At 39.5% G+C, this 18,662-nt stretch overlaps 1 protein-coding gene across 2 annotated transcripts in view; it reads left to right on the top strand.

Moving 5' to 3' along the window:
• The first annotated feature begins 668 nt into the window (after positions 1-668).
• EDRF1 (erythroid differentiation regulatory factor 1) overlaps positions 669-18,662 on the top strand; it is a 47,365-nt gene continuing 29,371 nt past the window's right edge. Inside the window, exons 1-11 of one of the 2 annotated variants that reach the window (XM_034777238.1) lie at positions 669-897; positions 4,048-4,256; positions 5,907-5,973; positions 10,768-10,893; positions 11,675-11,799; positions 12,259-12,418; positions 14,323-14,424; positions 14,729-14,850; positions 16,125-16,236; positions 18,011-18,158; positions 18,245-18,353. In XM_034777238.1, coding sequence (XP_034633129.1) covers positions 781-897; positions 4,048-4,256; positions 5,907-5,973; positions 10,768-10,893; positions 11,675-11,799; positions 12,259-12,418; positions 14,323-14,424; positions 14,729-14,850; positions 16,125-16,236; positions 18,011-18,158; positions 18,245-18,353 — 1,397 coding nt within the window. In that variant the 5' untranslated portion in view covers positions 669-780. The remainder of the gene's footprint in view (positions 898-4,047; positions 4,257-5,906; positions 5,974-10,767; positions 10,894-11,674; positions 11,800-12,258; positions 12,419-14,322; positions 14,425-14,728; positions 14,851-16,124; positions 16,237-18,010; positions 18,159-18,244; positions 18,354-18,662) is intronic. The other variant, XM_034777239.1, reaches the window with a different exon arrangement.

Raw genomic sequence — 18,662 nt, 5'->3', positions numbered from 1 at the left:
TCTTTGTTTGTTTTAAACCTGCTGCCTATTAATTTTATTGGGTGACACTTGGTTCTTGTGATATGTGAAGGGGTAAATAACACTTCCCTCTTCACTTTCTCCATACCATTCATGATTTTATAGCCGTCATATCCCCCCTTAGTCATCTCTTTTCTAAACTGAACAGTCCCAGTCTTTTTAAACTCACCTCATACAGAAGCTGTTCCATACCCCAATCATTTGTCTTGCCCTTCTCTGTACTTTCCCCAGTTCTAATAGAGCTCTGTCTAGATGGGACAGAACGCCACACAGGACTCAGTGTGGACACGCCATGGATTTCTGGCGTTATGCTATTTTCTTACTATCCCTTTCCTAATGACCCCTAACACTCGCTTAGCTTTTTGGATGGCTGATGCACGCTTTGCCCGGGCGCCAGTTCCACGCACCCCAACCTGCCACGGATTCATTGCTGTTAATTTTATGAGGGTCACAGGCACGGCCATGAAACAAGCAGAGTGGAGCCTTAGCAGAAGCCCCCGTGCGCGGCGCGCGGACACGCCCGGCCAGAGACGCACGTGCCCAAACACGTTGGCGAGCCGCGAGCGTACACAAGGGCTGCGGCAGCGGCTGTAACCAGCCGCTCTCGGCAAGTCCCGCGAGAAGGATCCTTCTCCGCGAGATTTCCCTTCCCCCTTCCCCTCCGCTTCTTGGGCTGCTAGTAGCAGCCGCGGCCTCACGCTCCTTCCGGTTCTGCGGCAGCCTGCCCCCGCCGGGGCCGGGCCGGCTGCGAGGACAGAGCCAATGGAGGGCACGGGGGGCCCCCCGCCCCGGGGAGCCTGTGCTGAAGCGGGCCCCGCCGCGGGAAGCGACTTAGGGGCGCCCGTCCCGCTGAAGGGAGACCCAGAAGAGCTGAAGCAGGTGAGCGGCAGCCTCCCCCGGGGCTCCGAGCCCGCAGCCAGGCGGGGAGTTCGCGGTTCGGTGCGGCCTGCTCCGCTTGTGGGCTCCGCTCCCGCACCCCCCTCAGACCATGTTCTAGAGCCGGGGTGCCCGCTCCTCTCCCCCGTCTACACACACGCCGCGGTGTCTGCCCTGCGGACTCACACCTGTGTCCATAGCCGGGGTATCGCCCACTTTACCCCCCTGCGGTGCGTGGGAGGGGGTGTCCGCCAGCCGGGGGCATGGCCAACCGCACCGTCTGCCAGCATGCGGCCCGGTTGGCACCTGTCGGATTCCCAGGTGTCACTCAAGCACACTGACATGGTGGCCGTTTCCCATTGTCTCGGTGCCTGTCAGCCTTCAACTCCCCATACCTCCAGTTATAAAGAGTGCGCTGTGAAGTGACTGTTTCACTCCGCCCCTGGGTTTTCTTTTGACACGTGGAATGGGCTGCCACTTAGGGATAGTGTACACTAAAAGCCGTGCAGCTGCACTGATGCAACTGTGCCACTCTAGCGCATGTGGTGAAGACACTGTATGCTGACAGGAGAGAGCTGGCTTATTCACACTCCTGTGGGACATAAGTTATACCAACCTAAGTGGTAGTGTGTACAAACCCTAAGTGCAAAGTAGGGAAGAGGAGCATGGTCTGAGCACAGCCCTGCTGGCCTATGCCAGGCACTCTCATATTCATTCTAGACACAGACCCTCTCTGACTTTGGGAAACAGACTTTCCCTGTCTTGAAGAGGCGAAACAAATATTGGCCTACTCCAGAGGAGTTGCTAGGACTTTATTTCTCTAGGATGAGGGAGTGCTTGTAAAGTACTTTGATAAAAAGTGCTAAATTTAGATAAAATAGACATCTGTTTATCTTGTCAACATTGCACCTTGCAATGATCAGTACTGAGTTCAATTTCTTTCATTGGATTCTGCTCCATAGAGGTGACCTGATTTCAGGGTAAACATGTAAAGGCACCTTTTTAAACATTGGCAATTATTAATAAGTGTCCTATATGCAATTAGAGGTTCATTAGCCATCCTCTTTCAGCGTAACTCATAACACCACACATCTAGCTTCAGTTTCTCTTCTGTCACAGTAGGAATGGCTTCTAGAGAATACCCCTTAAATACAATTCAGTCAGTTTAATAGGTGGGGTGCATTGCTGCTGACACTGCAGTTTGACATCTGTTCCACCTTGTATTTAGCTGTGACACTCTGAGTGCCTTTTCCAGACCTGTAGAAGAACTCTGTATAGCTTGAAAGCTTGTCTCTTTCACCAACAGACATTGAGCCAATAAAAGATATTACCTCACCCTCCTTGTGTCCTTGGACAGCTAAAACTGCACTGCAAACATGTAGTAAACTGACATACCCTATGAGGATAATGATGAACTGCTACCACAATGCAAACTTCCTAGTACGCCAAATTACTCTGTGTAGGGATGTTTTTCAATAAAGAAACCAGCATAGCCTTAAATTCTCTCTTCAAACCATTTCCCCTTCTTGCCTGCCTTCATTCTCATTGCTCTGCCTTCCCCTCTTCCTCCCCTGCAAAAAAAAAATCCTACTCTCCTTAATATTTCTTTGGTATTTTAATGCAACAGCCAAAACTAGGGTTTGGGGCATAGCTAGTGAATCTTTGTTGTGTTTAGCTGTACTGTAACTATGCTTGTGTGCCCCATTGGGCTGCAAAGCCAAGCCCTCTGAAAATAGTCATTAGAAATGAAATATAAGGGTCCCTCTGGTCTCACTAAACTCAGGGTTGCTAACCTTTCTTATAAAAAAGAATATTACAAATACGTGGCTCTACAAGATAATCAGTTTTTATTATTTATTTGCTCTGCACTGACAGAGTATTTGGTTCTGTACAAGACCAATAAAAATTGTTATTGTTAGGATTTCAGTTTCTAGTATAGCTTAATTGGTACAGATCCCTAGTGTAGATCTGATCTGAGGAACTTCGCTTCAGTTTCAAATTAAAGTAAACTGTACCGGTATAAATGGTCTAGAGTAGGGGTTTGCATGGTGCAGCTACACAAGTGTCAGAAATCCCAGTGTAGACAAGATGAAGCTGCCCTGAGGCAATCATCTAAAAGAATTTTCATGTTTGTTGTCACATAAGCGATTACTGGTTACTGTTGCATATTCAGACTTTACACCTATTGTATGCAGCATTGGCAAACTAGAAGCTCTAGTAAAGAGACATACAGGAACAGGCCCCAGTTCAGGTCTTTGTGGGGGGTCTGCCTGGGCTTAAGGGTCTGTTCACTCAGATTCATTTGCAGAATCAGGACCTTTCCTACACACAGCATGCACATTACTGCTATATAACAGTAACTTTGGGGTAGAGAATGAGCAACTGGCACATTGCAAAACAGCTGAACACCAGAATGAGGGCTTGTTTCAGTTTTCTAAGTGGTAATACTTAAAATGCATTTATGTTGCTGCTTGTTTTTTCTTATTCTGACGTTCAGATGTTATGCGATATGCTGATATAGGTTGGTTACTACTAATCTTACGGGAATGATACATATTCTGCATATAGGTATAAAACACCTTGGGAGGCTTAAAATGAAAGATGCTAATAAGCAGAGCACATAGCAGCACATGTACTTAAGGTTGTCTGACTTGTAATACATTGTCTTCAATTGTGTTAGTAATAGTATATTTACACTAGGACTGAGGTACAGTAGTTAGAAATGTAATTATAAACCCTTATTTATGTCAGCACATAATGCCTTTCACTATTATACTTAATCTGTAATGAGACCAGTGTTCTGCAGTGTGTTTTCTTAATTTAAATCATACAAAGATTTATAAAGCATTTGTTTCATTTTACACTCTGTGGTAAGTTCTACTGACTTCAGTAGCATTTCTCCCAGTACATAAAGTTAACCATATGCTTAAGAATACTACTGAAGTCAGTGGAACTCATCACAATGTGTGAAGTTAAATGTGTAAATCTTTACAGGATTAGGCCTTAATTAAGTTGGGCAGAAAATGGCCTGTCATTAATTGTATTTCTAGTATAGTCAGTTAATGGAATTGAACTGACATCAAGTAAAGTCTAATAACTTTTTAAGAAACTAATTTATAAATGAAGGACTCTAATTTCTGTTCTGCAAACTAGGGATCAGTGTTATTTCTTGGAGGTAATGAAGTAAAAAGCAGTGCTGTGGTGAAATATTCATCTGCCCCACCACAAGCAGCATTTGCCCGTCTTCGAGAGAAAACTGATTTGAAACTTCCACCTGCCAATTGGTTACGTGAAAGCGCCAAACTGGGGCCAGCAGGAACAACCATTCTTGGAAACAGCAAGAAGAGCAAACTATTTTCAAGGTAACACTGACATCGCTACAAATTGTCCTATTCTCTATTAGCCCTTCTGTTTCTCCTTCTTTCTCTGTCTTTGCACTCTCCTTTGCCTTCCCTCACCCTATATGCTTTAATCCCTCTTGTTTAGGCGATGATTAAGAATTCCAGTTATGATGGTAGATTTTGCGATGTGTATGCTGGCAACTGGACTGAGACAATCAAACTCACTTCATGTAGACTACAGACCTGCAATTGGATGGTATCAGTTGGTCAGGCTAGATTGACTGAATATAGTAATAGGAATTCTGCTCTTTGATCACATAAGGAAAAAGAATAATATTCTGAAACAAATTTGTAGCCTCCTGACTGTTGATCAGCAATTGGCTGCCAGCTTGGAAATTCAGGAATAGGAATGGACACATTTATGGAAATTTTCTTGCCATGCGTACAATAAATGTATGTTTTAAAAATAAAAATAGGTGGCAAATACCTAAGAAAAATAATTAGGAAAACATGGTGGTTTGATATTTTGGAAATTGGACAAGGAAAGTTCAGCAGTGGAAAAAATGTGTCTCTTGTATCACAGCCAGTGTCAAGTCTGGGATGATCTGCTGAACGCGTGCAAGTCACTCAAAACAGATTGGCATGTAGGATGAAAATCATACAGGGCTCACACCTCTTAAATTGCCAAATTAGGGCTTAAGTGGCACATAATTCTTGTGGGCCCTGTGCACAGCAGGGAATTTTACCTCTAATCTTTTAAAAAAAAAAAAAAATTAAACAGTAGGCAGAATTAATACATGTGTTTTGGTTAGGTAGGCTAGTGAATTCCGATTTTTACTTTCTCTGCCTCCTTTTTTATTTTGGAATTGTTCACAGATGGAAATGCACAAACTTCCAAGGGAAACACCAAATTCTAGTAGTTAAAGTTCAAGGTTATGTGAATATCTCTGGTCACATTGAGATGAATGCACCATCTGGCTTAATTTGAAAAAGTGGTCTACATAGGAAGCTCTCTTCTTTGAATTACATGCAACTTGGAGAGATACAGGTTTTAAATAAGGCAGACAAATAATAAGGATGTTGTGTTTATTAAAATTAGGCTGTTCTGTTGCTGAGTCATTTTCCATAAAACTTATTTAAGTTTTAAAAATAATAAAATAGTCAAAATTATCTTAAATGGAAATGAAGGGAAGGAAGAAGTCCAGCTCTTAAACAGGGCTTAGCTCCTCTAGTTTTAATCACTTAAAAGAACACACACTTTTGGAAAATTAATGTTTATTCCCTTCTGGCAAATAACCACTTTTTGTGATATGCTAACACATTTATTGCAACTCGCCTCCTTTCCATTACAAAACAAATAAAGCATCTTGTATAGTTGCCCTCGTCTCTCTAAAACATTGTGTTTTGTAATGACTGAAAACTGGATTTCAAGAACAATTTAAAGATGGCTTCAAAGAAACAACTTGTAACTTCAAAATGATTTTGTGGCGTTTAAAGCTCAGATCCTGTTGTACTTTGTAATGGCTCTGTAGATTCTTTTTTTTTTTTTTTTTTTTTTTTATATGAAAATGGGTTTTTTTTTTAAAGAAGTACTAGATACTTTGAGGAACAAGCAGTTATGTTTTAAACGTCAAAATGCAATGGTTTAAACTTCTAATTTTTTTTAAATAGCTTTGGCATGGCATATGACTTCATTGACTCAGTTGGAAATGATGTGGATGTTGTGTCCGATTCTGAGGTATGTGCAGTTTATAGTTCAATAATTCTTCAGTTTTGTAATTGTATCTTGATTATGGCTTATGCTACAGTGACTGTTTTATTTAGTAGTCTTTTATTTAGTTAAATTATTTAAGAAAACCTCATTTTACTTTGGCTATTTGCTTATAGTTTAAAGGAAGTTGTGACAATTGAATAAAGTACAGATAGCTTCAGATTTTTATTTGCAGTGTAGACATACCCAAAGATACAGATGGACAGAAGAGCATTGAGGAAAGGTGAGAAGCAAAGAGGAGGGGAAAAGAAAATTGGGGGCCCCCCCAAATAATTTTACATTTGGGGAAAAAGTTGAAATGGTGAGCTGCTAAAATCAAGCATTCATGGTATTGTCCCCATAAAGTCAGTGGGAGCTTTGCTATTGACCTGAATGAGAGCATGACGAGGACCACTTCAGTAGCCTATTTGAATGCATTACAAATTTTACTATATCTAACACAAGTTAGCAATAGGGGAAGAGCATTCTAGTAGCTTATACCCACACCTAGTCAAATATGAGTATCTAGGTTATAGTTGCGAGGAAGACCCATTGCCAAGCTGTTCCCTGACTTGCTGTCTGAAAACTCCTACAAGAGATCTGTTCCCTAATACACTTATTTGGAACTCAGTAGGTCAGTAATGGTATTGGGACAACCGCTTATCCACTGTGCCAAGGGCCCTCCAACAAAATATTTGCATCTAAGTGAGGCATTTTTGTATATCCAAAACACTTATCAGTGGAATAATATTGTTATGGGACCAACCTTTCCTGCTTTAAAAATAGAGCCTCCAGTTTTACCTTGATGATTAAATATTATCATAGATACTCAGACATTTATCATTTGCTTATATGACAGCTATATTATCTGTTGTACTCTCAAAAGTGTTAGCACAAGATGACCATTATCTCCAAATAAAGATATTTGTAGGGCTTGTAGAAATACAATATTTTGGGATAACTTCTTGGGTGGCGGTTGGGTTTTGTTTTTGCTTTGAAAATCTTGTGTATTAAATTCAAGCATTTAAAACATTTTTTTTGCATAATTAATATTATATAACCATGTATTTTCTGTGGTGGTATTATGCAATAACATTTAAACATGAATCCACATTTTCTCTTTTAATGTTTTCATTATGAGAATTTTGGTTTTCTATAGCATATTCAACATCTAACTTATGTTTTCAACTTCTCTTTCCTCTGCTTTCATTTTCGTGATCCTTAGTAACAATAACTCAGTCAACTTGCTGTTATAGTATTCATGCAAACTTTTTTCACTTAAAAATCCCTCTCTCATTTTAAAAGCTTTGGAGGTTTTCTTTTCAGTTAACATCAACTAAAAGGGACTTCTGTGAGCTCTGAGTTAGTATATGCTAGTTGAAATAGCACTATAATATTCGTAGTGTAGAATTCAATTTTAATATTTTTTTTAATCTTTTTGCAATACTTTGCTAATGAATGAAACTTAGACAAATTGGGAAACCAACAAGTCCTTTGCAAGTGCTGTTTAGGAAGAATTTTTTTTTTAAGATTCCTACTAGGAAATCTGGAGAGTGAATTTGGGAGAGAATCCCACGTCTGCAGTCTCAGCCACCTTTTTGCTATCTTGTCTTCCAGCCAAGATCCTCTCCAATCTGGTTTCCCCTTCTTGCACTCAACATAACATAAGAATGGCCATACTGGGTCAGACCAATGGTCCATCTAGCCCAGTATCCTGTCTTCCAGCAGTGGCCAATGCCAGATGTTTCAAAGGGAATGAATAGAATAGAGCAATGTCAAGTGATCCATCCCCTGTCATCCACTCCCAGCTTCTGGCAGTCAGAGGTTTAGGGACACCCAGAGCATGGGGTTGCATCCCTGATAATGTTGGCTAATAGGTTCATCAGTGACTATCTTTCATGAACTTATCTAATTCATTTTTAATTCAGTTATAGTTTTGGCCTTCACAGCAACCGCTGGCAATGAGTTCCACAGGTTACCTGTGCACTGTGTGAAGAATTACTTCATTTTGTTTGTCTGAAATCTGTTGCCTATTCATTTCATTGGGTGACCACTCACTGAAACTGTCCTTGCCAAAGTCATTAATTGTTGTGCGCGTTGTAATTGTAGCCGTGTTAGTTTCAGGATATTAGAGAGACGGGGGGGGAGTGAGGTAATACCTTTTTATTGGACCACCTTGTGTCTCTAAAGTCACTGATGACCTTTTTCTTAGCCAAAGCTCAGAAGCAGTACTACATCCTCAGCCGCCTTGACCTGTCAGCCACTTTCAGCATTGTCAACCATGCTCCTCTTCTTGAAATCTTGTCTTTTGTGATTCTGTCCTCTCATGGTTCTGTTCCTACTTCTCTCGTTACTCCTTCAGCATATTCTCTGGAGGATCCTCCTCTCCTTCCAACAACTTTCTGTGGGGGTTCCACAGGGATCCATTCTTGGTCTCCTTCTCTTTCTACACCTTATCTCTGGGTAATCTCACCTGCAAACAAATTCAAATGTCATCTTTGTGCTGACAATTCTAAGATCTACCTCTGTACTCCAGACCTGTCTCCGTCTGTCCAATCTAAAATCTTGGTGTCTCTCTCTGACATCTCCTCATGGATGTCTAGCTGTGGGCTCAAGTTCAACGTAGCTAAAACAGAGTTCTTAATCTCCCCCTTCCAACTCTCATTTTTCAACCACTGTGGACATCAGCTCCATTCTGCCTGTCATTTAGGCTCTTGAACTGGGTGTCTGCTTCTACTTGGGCCTTCCTCTAGGTCCTCACATCCAGGCTATATCTAAATTTTAGAGATGTCATACTGAAAAAATCTGCAATGTACAAACTCTCCTATCCACAATCTACAATTAAATTCTGGTCTAGGTTCTCATCATTTCAATTAATTCATCATCCTTCTCTCTGGTCTTGCTCTCATCCATTCAGAATGCTGCTGCAAAGATAATTTTCCTATCCACCATGCTTTGACCATGTCATCCCTTCACTGGCTCCTGCTTCTCTATCAAATCAGACACAAGTTGCTTGTCTTCGCTTTCAAGGTCCTTCATGGCCTATCCCCTCTGTTTATCTCTCATTCACTCCTGAGATGTTGACTCCAGCCTCTGATCACCCCATGATGCCATCATCTCCCATTTGCTAAAGTTTCAAACAAGCATCTTTCTCCCAACCATGGAGGAGGTGCATGGGAGATAGTTTTGCAGATGTTTACAAGTAGCTAATACATCATCATCCTTCAAAACCCTACTTAAAACTTTCCTTTTCTGTGAATTCAACTAAACACTTGATGGCTAGATTGTTTAGACCACTGCTCATCATGCTACCAATTTTGTCTTATTTCTTCCTTTTACGCCTCTGTCTATTGGTATGTATCCATCGGTTGTCTCTTGTCCTATGCTTAGATTGTAAGCTTCTTGGTGCAGATACTGTCTTCTTTGTTCTGTTTGTACAGCGCTTACATGACGGTGTCCTGGTCCCTGTGGCAATACACATAATAAGTAGAATCTCTGCAGTTGAATTAGTAGCATACTGAGTAGTAATATCTTGAGTGCTGATATCAAAGGCTTGTTTTTTTCCAGATATACTACTTCTATAGGAATGGGCTCTGCTCAAACTAATGATGAGCACATACATTTGCTATTACAACTTCACTGGCAAGCAATGACCACTTCCACTTGCAGTGTAAATTAGAATCCAGTTGCTTAATGATTCTCTTCAACTGTATTAGTTTGAAGAGAGATTTTCTGGCAGTGATTAAACTTCATAGACAAGTAATCCTGATCTTTTTTTGTGCTTGATCACACGGGCTGCTGCAGTCTTAGTTGCTGGCCCAGGGGCCGCCTGAGCAGCTCAAGCAGCCCCTGGGCCAGCTGCACCGGCCGCTGCTGAGGCAGTCTCGGGCCCCCGGCATCAGCAGTAAGAGTTTGGGTGTGGGAGGAGGTTCGGGTGAGGGCTTTGGGTGGTGCTTACGTTGGGGGGGCTCCCCAGAAGCAGCGACATCCCTCAGCTCCTAGGCGGAGATGTGGAGGGTAGCTCTGCGTGCTGCCTCCAGGCACTGCCCCCGCAGATCCCATTGGCCATGGTTTCTGGACAATGGGAGCTGCAGAGTGGGTACTTGGGGTGGAGGCAGTGTGCAGAGTTGCCTGGCCATGCCTCTGCCTGGGGCCCCCCAGGCACCCACGGCACTCCTGGGCCGTCCCCCCTTCTCCCCAAGATTTAGTCAGGGGTGTATAGTACATGTCATGGACAGGTCACGGGCTGTGAATTTTTGTTTACTGCCTGTGCCCAGTCCATGACTTTTATTAAAAATACCTGTGACTAAAATGTAGCCTTATTGATAACCCATTGGGGCAGCATGGTGTACTCCCTCAGAGCGGACTATTAGAACTACAGCAAAAATCAAAAGCGGCAAGGCTTGGCCAGAGAGGCAAGAGGGAGGGGAGAAAAGCCAGAGGGGGAAACACAGAAGATGGAAAATGGAGGCAGATACACAAGATGGTCTTTTTGCCTTCAGAAATGGTGCCTTTTGTTACTGTCAGATAACAAACAAGGCTTTCTGAAAACCTAGTTGAGGCATACTTGGTTCAGGAGTGTTAGATGACTGAATGAAGGTATTTAAATAAAAAAAAAAAAAAGTGACTTGTTCTTCTTAAAAATATTTACTATTTTTCCCCCCACTCATGATAGTGGTTTTTTTTTTTTTTTTTTTCTGAACACTCTAATTACTAAATCTTCTCTTATAATTCAGTGTAATTGTGGGGAATATAACTTTTCTGTTTTGTCTTTTTTGCAAGAACATTAAAAAACTTCTGAAGATACCATACAGCAAGTCACATGTGAGCATGGCAGTACACCGTATTGGACGAACCCTTTTACTGGATGAGCTAGATATTCAGGAGCTCTTCATGAGATCATCTCAGGTTAACCATTTATTTTGTTACTGTCCTTGGCCACCTGGCAAATATATTATATTATATTATATTATATATAAATTTCAAGTGCGGTGTTGTCAACACAAAGGTATAGCAAATGTAGAAAAATTGCTGAGAATTGTATAAACCTCTACCCCGATATAATGCTGTCCTCGGGAGCCAAAAAATCTTACCGCATTATAGGTGAAACCGTGTTATATCGAACTTGCATTGATCCACCGGAGTGCGCAGCCCCGCTCTCTTCTCCCCTCCCCCCGGAGCGCTGCTTTACCGCGTTATACCCGAATTCATGTTATATTGGGTCGCGTTATATCGGGGTAGAGGTGTACAAAGACAAAAAGGTGTTCACAAAACCTTATTGTGGATTCTCTCTGGTTGCTATAGAACTCCAAGTTGCACTAGCAGATCAGACATCTTTTTAACTGAGGGCATTGTGTGCTTAAAATACCCCTTCTCACCTTTTCATTTAATGTCTTTGATATTGCTGGACAGCTTTACAAATCTATTACTCAGTCTTTTAACACTGCATGAAACTATAATCTGTTTTTTGAAGAGTAGATTTCACTGAAATATGTTAAGTATAACTGAGTTCTGACTGCAGAGTTCAGCTGTCAAGACACTTTTGTGAAAACTTATCTTTTAACAGATTTTCTTTTATTTTGTGCCATTTCGTGTTGGATGGGTATACTGTATCTGCTAAATGCTTAACTTAGATTCTTTTGTTTATGTGGTGTTTCACATTAATTTCATGCTTATTTATGATGCTTAGACAGGGGACTGGACATGGCTAAAAGAGTTCTATCAAAGACTAATAGATCAGAAGTGGCAAAGAAAGAAGAAGAGTAAAGAACACTGGTACCAGAAGGCCATACTTTCCAAGTTTTTATATTACAGGTAGTTTGATTATATTAATTTTATTTGCATAACTTGTGAGTTCTACCCCAATTTACTTTTCTCTTGTTCATTATATTGAAATAAAAGTTAAAGATATGAAATTGTCTCTTTATCCTAAAACAAAATCCAGAGCGGATGTAGTTTTAAGAATATAACACTGATGCAAGTAAGTTCTTTATTTAAAATATTGTAGTATCTAAGCATGATTAGCTGAAAACACATTGCAGTACTGCTCTCTGGAAAAACACATAATTTTCAAGGATTTTTAACATGATCCTGGATACCCATCTTTCTGCTCTAACTGATGAATTTACAAGATGGGTATTGCTGAGTAGTTTTATAACTAAATCAGCATCTGTCTCTCTTTTTTTGTGAAAATAAAATGCAGTAAATATTGATTAGACATTGAATTTGAGATTTTGTTATGATATTTAATCTCTTTGAATTTGTCTTTGTCAGCATTAATGGTGATGGAGCTGCTCAGCCAGTTCCTTCCTCTGCAGAACAACATCCTGAAGATCCAGCTCCTGATGAGAGTGATGAAGCAGGAAGGGCTTCCTGGCCAGCCCCTTTTGAAATGCCTTCTTCAGTATCTGAAGATCCAGGTTCTTCTAATCAGGTTAGTATGGATTAAATCTTAACAAACCTTAATTTTTATAGGAGAGCTGTATTTGGTGCCTAATATAAGCTATAAACATGTAGTAGTCAAGATTCCTCCTTTTATCCAAAGAAGCAGAATCTAACGGGTAGAAGAAGCCTTGCTCAGCTAGACTCTAAAAGCACCATTTTTGACTTTCTTTGAGCAGTAATGTATGATACCTAATGCTTTATGAGCTGTATACAGATAGCCATCAAAAACTAATTTTGCCTATAGTTGATTTTCCTTAAATAGGATTAATGTGTTTTCTATATATAATTCTAATGTTGGGTTTCATTCCATAATGAGCAGTTGCCTTCCATTTGTGGCTCCATTTTAGTATACTTGATCATAAAAAACTGGAATATATTTATATGTCTGTATTTTTAACTTGAATGGCCTGCCTGCTCCTAGAAAACAAAAGTATGGGAGGGTCTGAGAAAAGTGATTTTTCATACATTGTGTTGCAGTACTGAGTTAGTGTGAAAAATCATATTTGCACATTTTTGCTCTTTGTTGGTTTTAGTCAATGACCATCTTAATGGAACTGCGTTTTGACAATTGTTGTTTCTTTAACAGTCGTACTGAAAAAAGATGGCTCTTTCCTTATTCTGTTTCCTGTGTTGTTTCCACTGAACTTCTATTTTAGCCTTTTTTTCTGGTACTGTGAGGATGTGCTAAGGTGTGGTGATCATCATCTTTTGTAGCATTGATGTGGGCTGAAGTGGATGAACCTGGAATCTGGAAGAATTTCAGAATTCTTTGTCTTCTCACAGTGCATGTTAATATTATTCCAATATTTATTGATGTTGAAGAAAACATCCAGATTTACTGAAGCAAAATCTTGGTCAAACTGTATTTATGTTAAAGAACAGAAAATCTTGATGCTCATCAAGAGTGTATGTAGACAGGGATTTAAATCAGTCATTCAGAATGTATTTATCGAACTTATCTGGAATTTTCTGCATTATGGCCGTGAATTTATTAAGTGTAGTAGACTTTACACTAATGAAAACGAGAGAAAGTTAGGCATCCAGAAAGATGATGTTAATCTCTAAGCCATTCAAACATCATATGCAAATATCTATTTTGTGATTATATATCAAAGTAAGCAGAGATCATATGGCATTGGCTCCCCCGAGTAGAAGCAGTTCTACTGAACTCCTACAATATAATATAAGCAATTACATGTGCATTTTGATTGGTTAGTATTGCTCCAGACCTCAGTATAAATGCTCACAAAGGGGCCAAAATGAGACTGACTTGTGGCTGAAAACATGTGTGCAACATAGGAGCCAGGTTTTTCTTTCTTTATCTTGTTATCAGACAGTAGAGTTGAATATTAGGGTTCTCTGAAGTTAAAGGGATTTTGTACAACATTTTAAGAGTTCAGTCTATGCAATGGATGTTTAAATACATTGTGAAAAGTAGTATTGTTGTGCGTGTAGAGTAGCCTCATAATTAATGTAAGTTTAATACATTTAAAAAATTCCAGCATTCTATTTACATTCAGATGGTAATGATCACCCACCTTTGTGAAGACACTACCACTGATGGGGACACTAGATGACACAGATGGTTGATAAAGAATTATGAAGATTCTCTGCTCTAGATCACCACATAGAATCTAGATTGCATTGGTAAAGGTGTCACAATTAAGATTTACATTGAACAAATTATACTAGAATTCCAATACAGTAGCTACAGTAAGAAAAAACTGAGAAGTAAGCCACTGGCTGAAGAAGGTTGTACACATTAAAATAAAGTTGGAATTAAAGGTTTTCACTTTTTATGCTTCTAATGTTCAGGATATATATACACTTTTGAAAATGGCCTACTTGACCTCAGCAACAGAATCACTCCTTATGTCCTTGTGCTTTTCACAGGGAAGTGTGCCTCTTGAATCCTCATATGTAGTGGGGCATGTGGCCTCAGCCCCCAAAGAACAAAACCTGAGTACTTTGTTCAATGACGGGGAAAACAGTCAGGTATGCTTTATGTGGAATCTGAGTGGAAACACAATCCCCAGTTTAACAAATCATTTTAAATTTGGTCTAAATTGGATTCGGGTTGGTGGTGAGGGGAGAAAAATTAAATCCTTTTGTAGAAATAGCTCTTGTCATCTGTAATCTTGGTCTTTTAAGTTACTGTGAACACCTAGCATAGTCTTTATGTGCTGTCCTTTATTTGCCTTTTTTGCATTTTGCTTTCTCATAGTAATTCTGCGGATTGTGATTGAGAAAAAATTAACAGAGTGGATTATTTATAGACACTTTCTTTTTTTAAACAAAGGGACTTAAAAATGACTTTGTTCGGAACATCTTGTGGACCTTTGAAGATATTCACATGTTAGTAGGATCAAATATGCCTATATTTGGAGGTGGAAGATACCCTGCTGTGAGCTTGCGTCTCAGGTGAATTCTTAAACTAATGTGATGTGCATCCCAAACGTGGCTCATCTGTTGTTTCAGTTTCATATTCAGTTGTGTGTGTATGTATGTATATGTGTGTGTGTGTGTGTGTGTGTGTATATATATATATATATATAATATAATTTTGTAGGATAATGTATTTCCTAATCTGCATTTAAAGATTAATTTTATACTCTAGTATTGATATGGTAATGATTTCATAAGGTATTAAAAGGGTGTTTCTGTGTTTAAGGCACTGAATTGGGATTCAGGATGTCTTGGTTCTCTTTCTGGCTCTTCCTCAGACTTCTTGTGTAACTTTCGGCAAAACACTTAGGGCCTGATTTTTGGAGTTGCCAACTATCTGCAGCCCATTGCCTTTATTGGAGTTGTAGTTGTTCAACACTTCTGAAAATTAGGGTCCTTAATCTCTGCTCTAATCCCCAATTGTAGAATGGGAGTATCGCTTCTCTACTTTTCACAGATGTTGTAAGGATAAATATATTAATATTTGTGAGATGCTTAAGTATTGGATGCCATGCAAAATACAGTTACTGATTACTGTCCATAAATAGCTGAAAATATCTACTTGATGTTGTGGTTACTCTGTTCTCTGATTCTTTTGTTCTTGCTGTGGGTTCTTTTTGCCCATACAGAGGTGAAGGAGCCTGGTCTCCCACAGCAAGGGTGGGAGGAAAGACAAGAATACCTTTTATAGGGTGGGGAAGATGGAGGCAAGCTTAAAGTTGAAGCCAGTTTGGGCCATCTTTGTTCAAAAGACACCCAGGATTCACATAGCTGGACACTGTAAATGCAGCCCAGAACTGAGGTGCCTTGGAAGAACTGTGTAAAAAAGTTTGAAATGTGTTTGGTTCCAGCTAATTCTATTAATCCCTTAATTTTCTAAACACTTTTTTTAGGGGAAAAATTATGGGTGATCTCAGTAACAATGTGGGCTGTAATTTTAAAGTGGTGAGGGCAGTAATGTGCATGCATTCCATTAGCAGTAACAGATGCTAGTATCAACACAGTGGTTAGTATAGCTCCCCCATGTGCTACTTTAAAATATAACCTTTGTCACAAATGAAAGCTTTTTTACCTCAATTTTAAGGTTGCTCTGTTCTCCTTGTACTGACACACATAAGCTAAGCTTTCAACAGACATTTATCATAACTGGTGATTTAAAAAAACAAACAAAACCTCTATTAGATGTACCCTGATGACTTAAAAAAAATCTTTATTTGCTCCAAGCAATACCAGAAATATTTTTGTTGTAGGGATAACAACAAGCCAATAAACGTGTTGACAGGAATTGACTATTGGTTGGACAACTTAATATGTAACGTCCCAGAGCTTGTGATGTGTTTTCATGTTAATGGCATTGTTCAGGTAAGTCCTGATGTCTTACATTATGTCCACTTTACCAATTCTTTCATTAATTCAACTTATCCATTCATAACAATGAAGTTGGTATGTGGGAACTGGTAGCAACATTGCACTAGAAAAGCTCTTATCAACCTTTTTTTGAGAACCTGTAATACCTCCATTGTTTGTCCCTCCCACATTTTAAAGGCTGACTGCAAACAAAGTCCTGGGGCTAGAGATATCACTCTTGTTAGTTCCATGAAATTCTCTTCAGATGTGGCTGAACTGATAAAAAGAGGCCCTTCTTCCCCCACCACCCGAAAATAGGTTAACAGCCGCCTTCTGCTGCCAGCTAATGTACGTACTTCTGCCATTTGAAGTACAGGACTATGATTTAGTGCTGAAGGTATTCAGAATTCAAGCCCTGCTGGAGATGCATGAAGGGGACATTTAGGGTATGTCTTCACTACCCGCCGGATTGGCGGGCAGCGATTGATCCAGTGGGGATCGATTTTATCACGTCTAGTCTAGATGCGATAAATCGATCCCTGAGCGCTCTCCCGTCGACTCCTGTACTCCAGCTCGGCGAGAGGCGCAGGCAGAGTCGATAGGGGAGCGGCAGCAGTCGACTCACCATAGTGAAGACACCCCGGTAACTTAGATCAATTCCACCCCCTTTCACCCCCTCCAGTGTAGACCAGGCCTTAGTTTGCTTTGTTTCCTTACTAACACACAAACCTAGGAAATCAGACATTAAAAGAATGTTATCTATGTTGAAAAGTCAAGCACTTCAAAGTTAGGAAATTCCAGATTTACAGATGAAACTTTATTCTCTCTTCTTGTTGTGTATTATGATAGTGTCTTTAATTACATGATTGCATATGTAGTTTGTTTCCACAGGACTCCTGCCTCATTTAGTGTACAGCTGGATGCACAAGGAGGTAGAATTAAGGATGCCTGGGCAACTGTAACTCTTGGATTTATTTATTTATTTTAACTTTTGAGTGCTTCACTTTGTAATCTAAACAACGTTCTTTTAATATAATCTTTGTATTTAGGATATATATTGTGGTAGCACCTAGAAGCCAGCTAGGTTGAAGCCTGTTGTGTGAAGTGCTCTGAAAACATGAAGGGGCCAAGTGTCAGCATTTCCATTTTGAACTATCATTTGTTGATATTTTTAGGTGTATCTTATAACTACCTCCAAATTTTAAGAAGTGTACAACTCCAAACTCTCTGTAAACTTAATTTTGCAGATTTGAAAAATCTTAAATTATACAGCAGTCTTGAAATTTGTAAAGAAAATACAGAAATGTGGTTATAAACTAGTGTGTAGTAAAAGTATGGATCTGCCATCCAGTCAGTACAGATTTTATTTAAATTACTAATATATATTGAGGCAACGGAGTTGTTAATTGGCTAGACTATACCGTTTACAGTTAATCTGTTCAGCATAACCACATTCATTCTGCATCATTTTATTGAGATTACTGTATGTGTTAAATGCCAGACCACAGGATTTCTCTTTGTTTGGCCCTGACAAGTCCTTTTATTAAAAGAATTCTACACGAAGCAATTTCCAGTACAAAGGGTATAAGTAGTAAAATTACACAAACACAATTGGATGCAGCACTAAATTCATAGCTCGTAATTTGAGGGCTTTCAGTATTAGCAAACATAATAATGGAACTCCTGTTTTCAGTTTAATAGATTATGAAAGGCTTCTCTGTTTGTATAGCCAACCTTAGTATATATTATGAGGATTTTTCAAAATGTTTTTAAAATACATTCTATACAGAAATATGAAATGATCAAGACTGAAGATATTCCCAATTTGGAAAACTCCAATTTTTCTACCAAAGTGATAAAGGATATTGCTCAAAATATCTTATCTTTTCTGAAATCTAACTGCACCAAAGAAGGACATACTTACTGGCTATTTAAAGGTAAGCAATTCCTTGGTTGGGATAATAAGTAATGTTTGAGACCTATATATTGTCAGGTTGGCTAATGGAAAAATCTTCTCTTTTAGCAAGTGGAAGCGATATAGTAAAGCTCTATGACCTCACCACTCTTTGTGAAGAAACCGAAGATAAATACCAAAACCCTTTCACAATGCCAGTGGCAATTCTCTTGTACAAGTAAGTGTGTCCTACAGAAGCAAAACTCTGTTGCAATATTTTATTTACTTAGATTTAAATCTAAGTCATTAAGTGTCTGTCTTGGGCACTTAGGTACTCTGGCCATCAGTTTAAAAAATGCAATCCAAAAATCATAAAACCAAAACATCACCACATTCCCCTTATATGTACAACAATCAGCCAACCAAATCATGATATTAACTGAATCAGAGTCTTGCCATTCCTCAGATTTCTTGATCACCTGAGTCCTTCTCTAAAAGCCTGCTCAAAAAGATGGGATTTGTAGAATTCTTAGTTGTGCAGAAAATA

This window comes from Trachemys scripta, chromosome 7 (genome assembly GCF_013100865.1).
Source record: "Trachemys scripta elegans isolate TJP31775 chromosome 7, CAS_Tse_1.0, whole genome shotgun sequence".
Lineage (NCBI taxonomy): Eukaryota > Metazoa > Chordata > Testudines > Emydidae > Trachemys > Trachemys scripta.
This window is presented reverse-complemented; position numbering and strand designations above follow the sequence as displayed.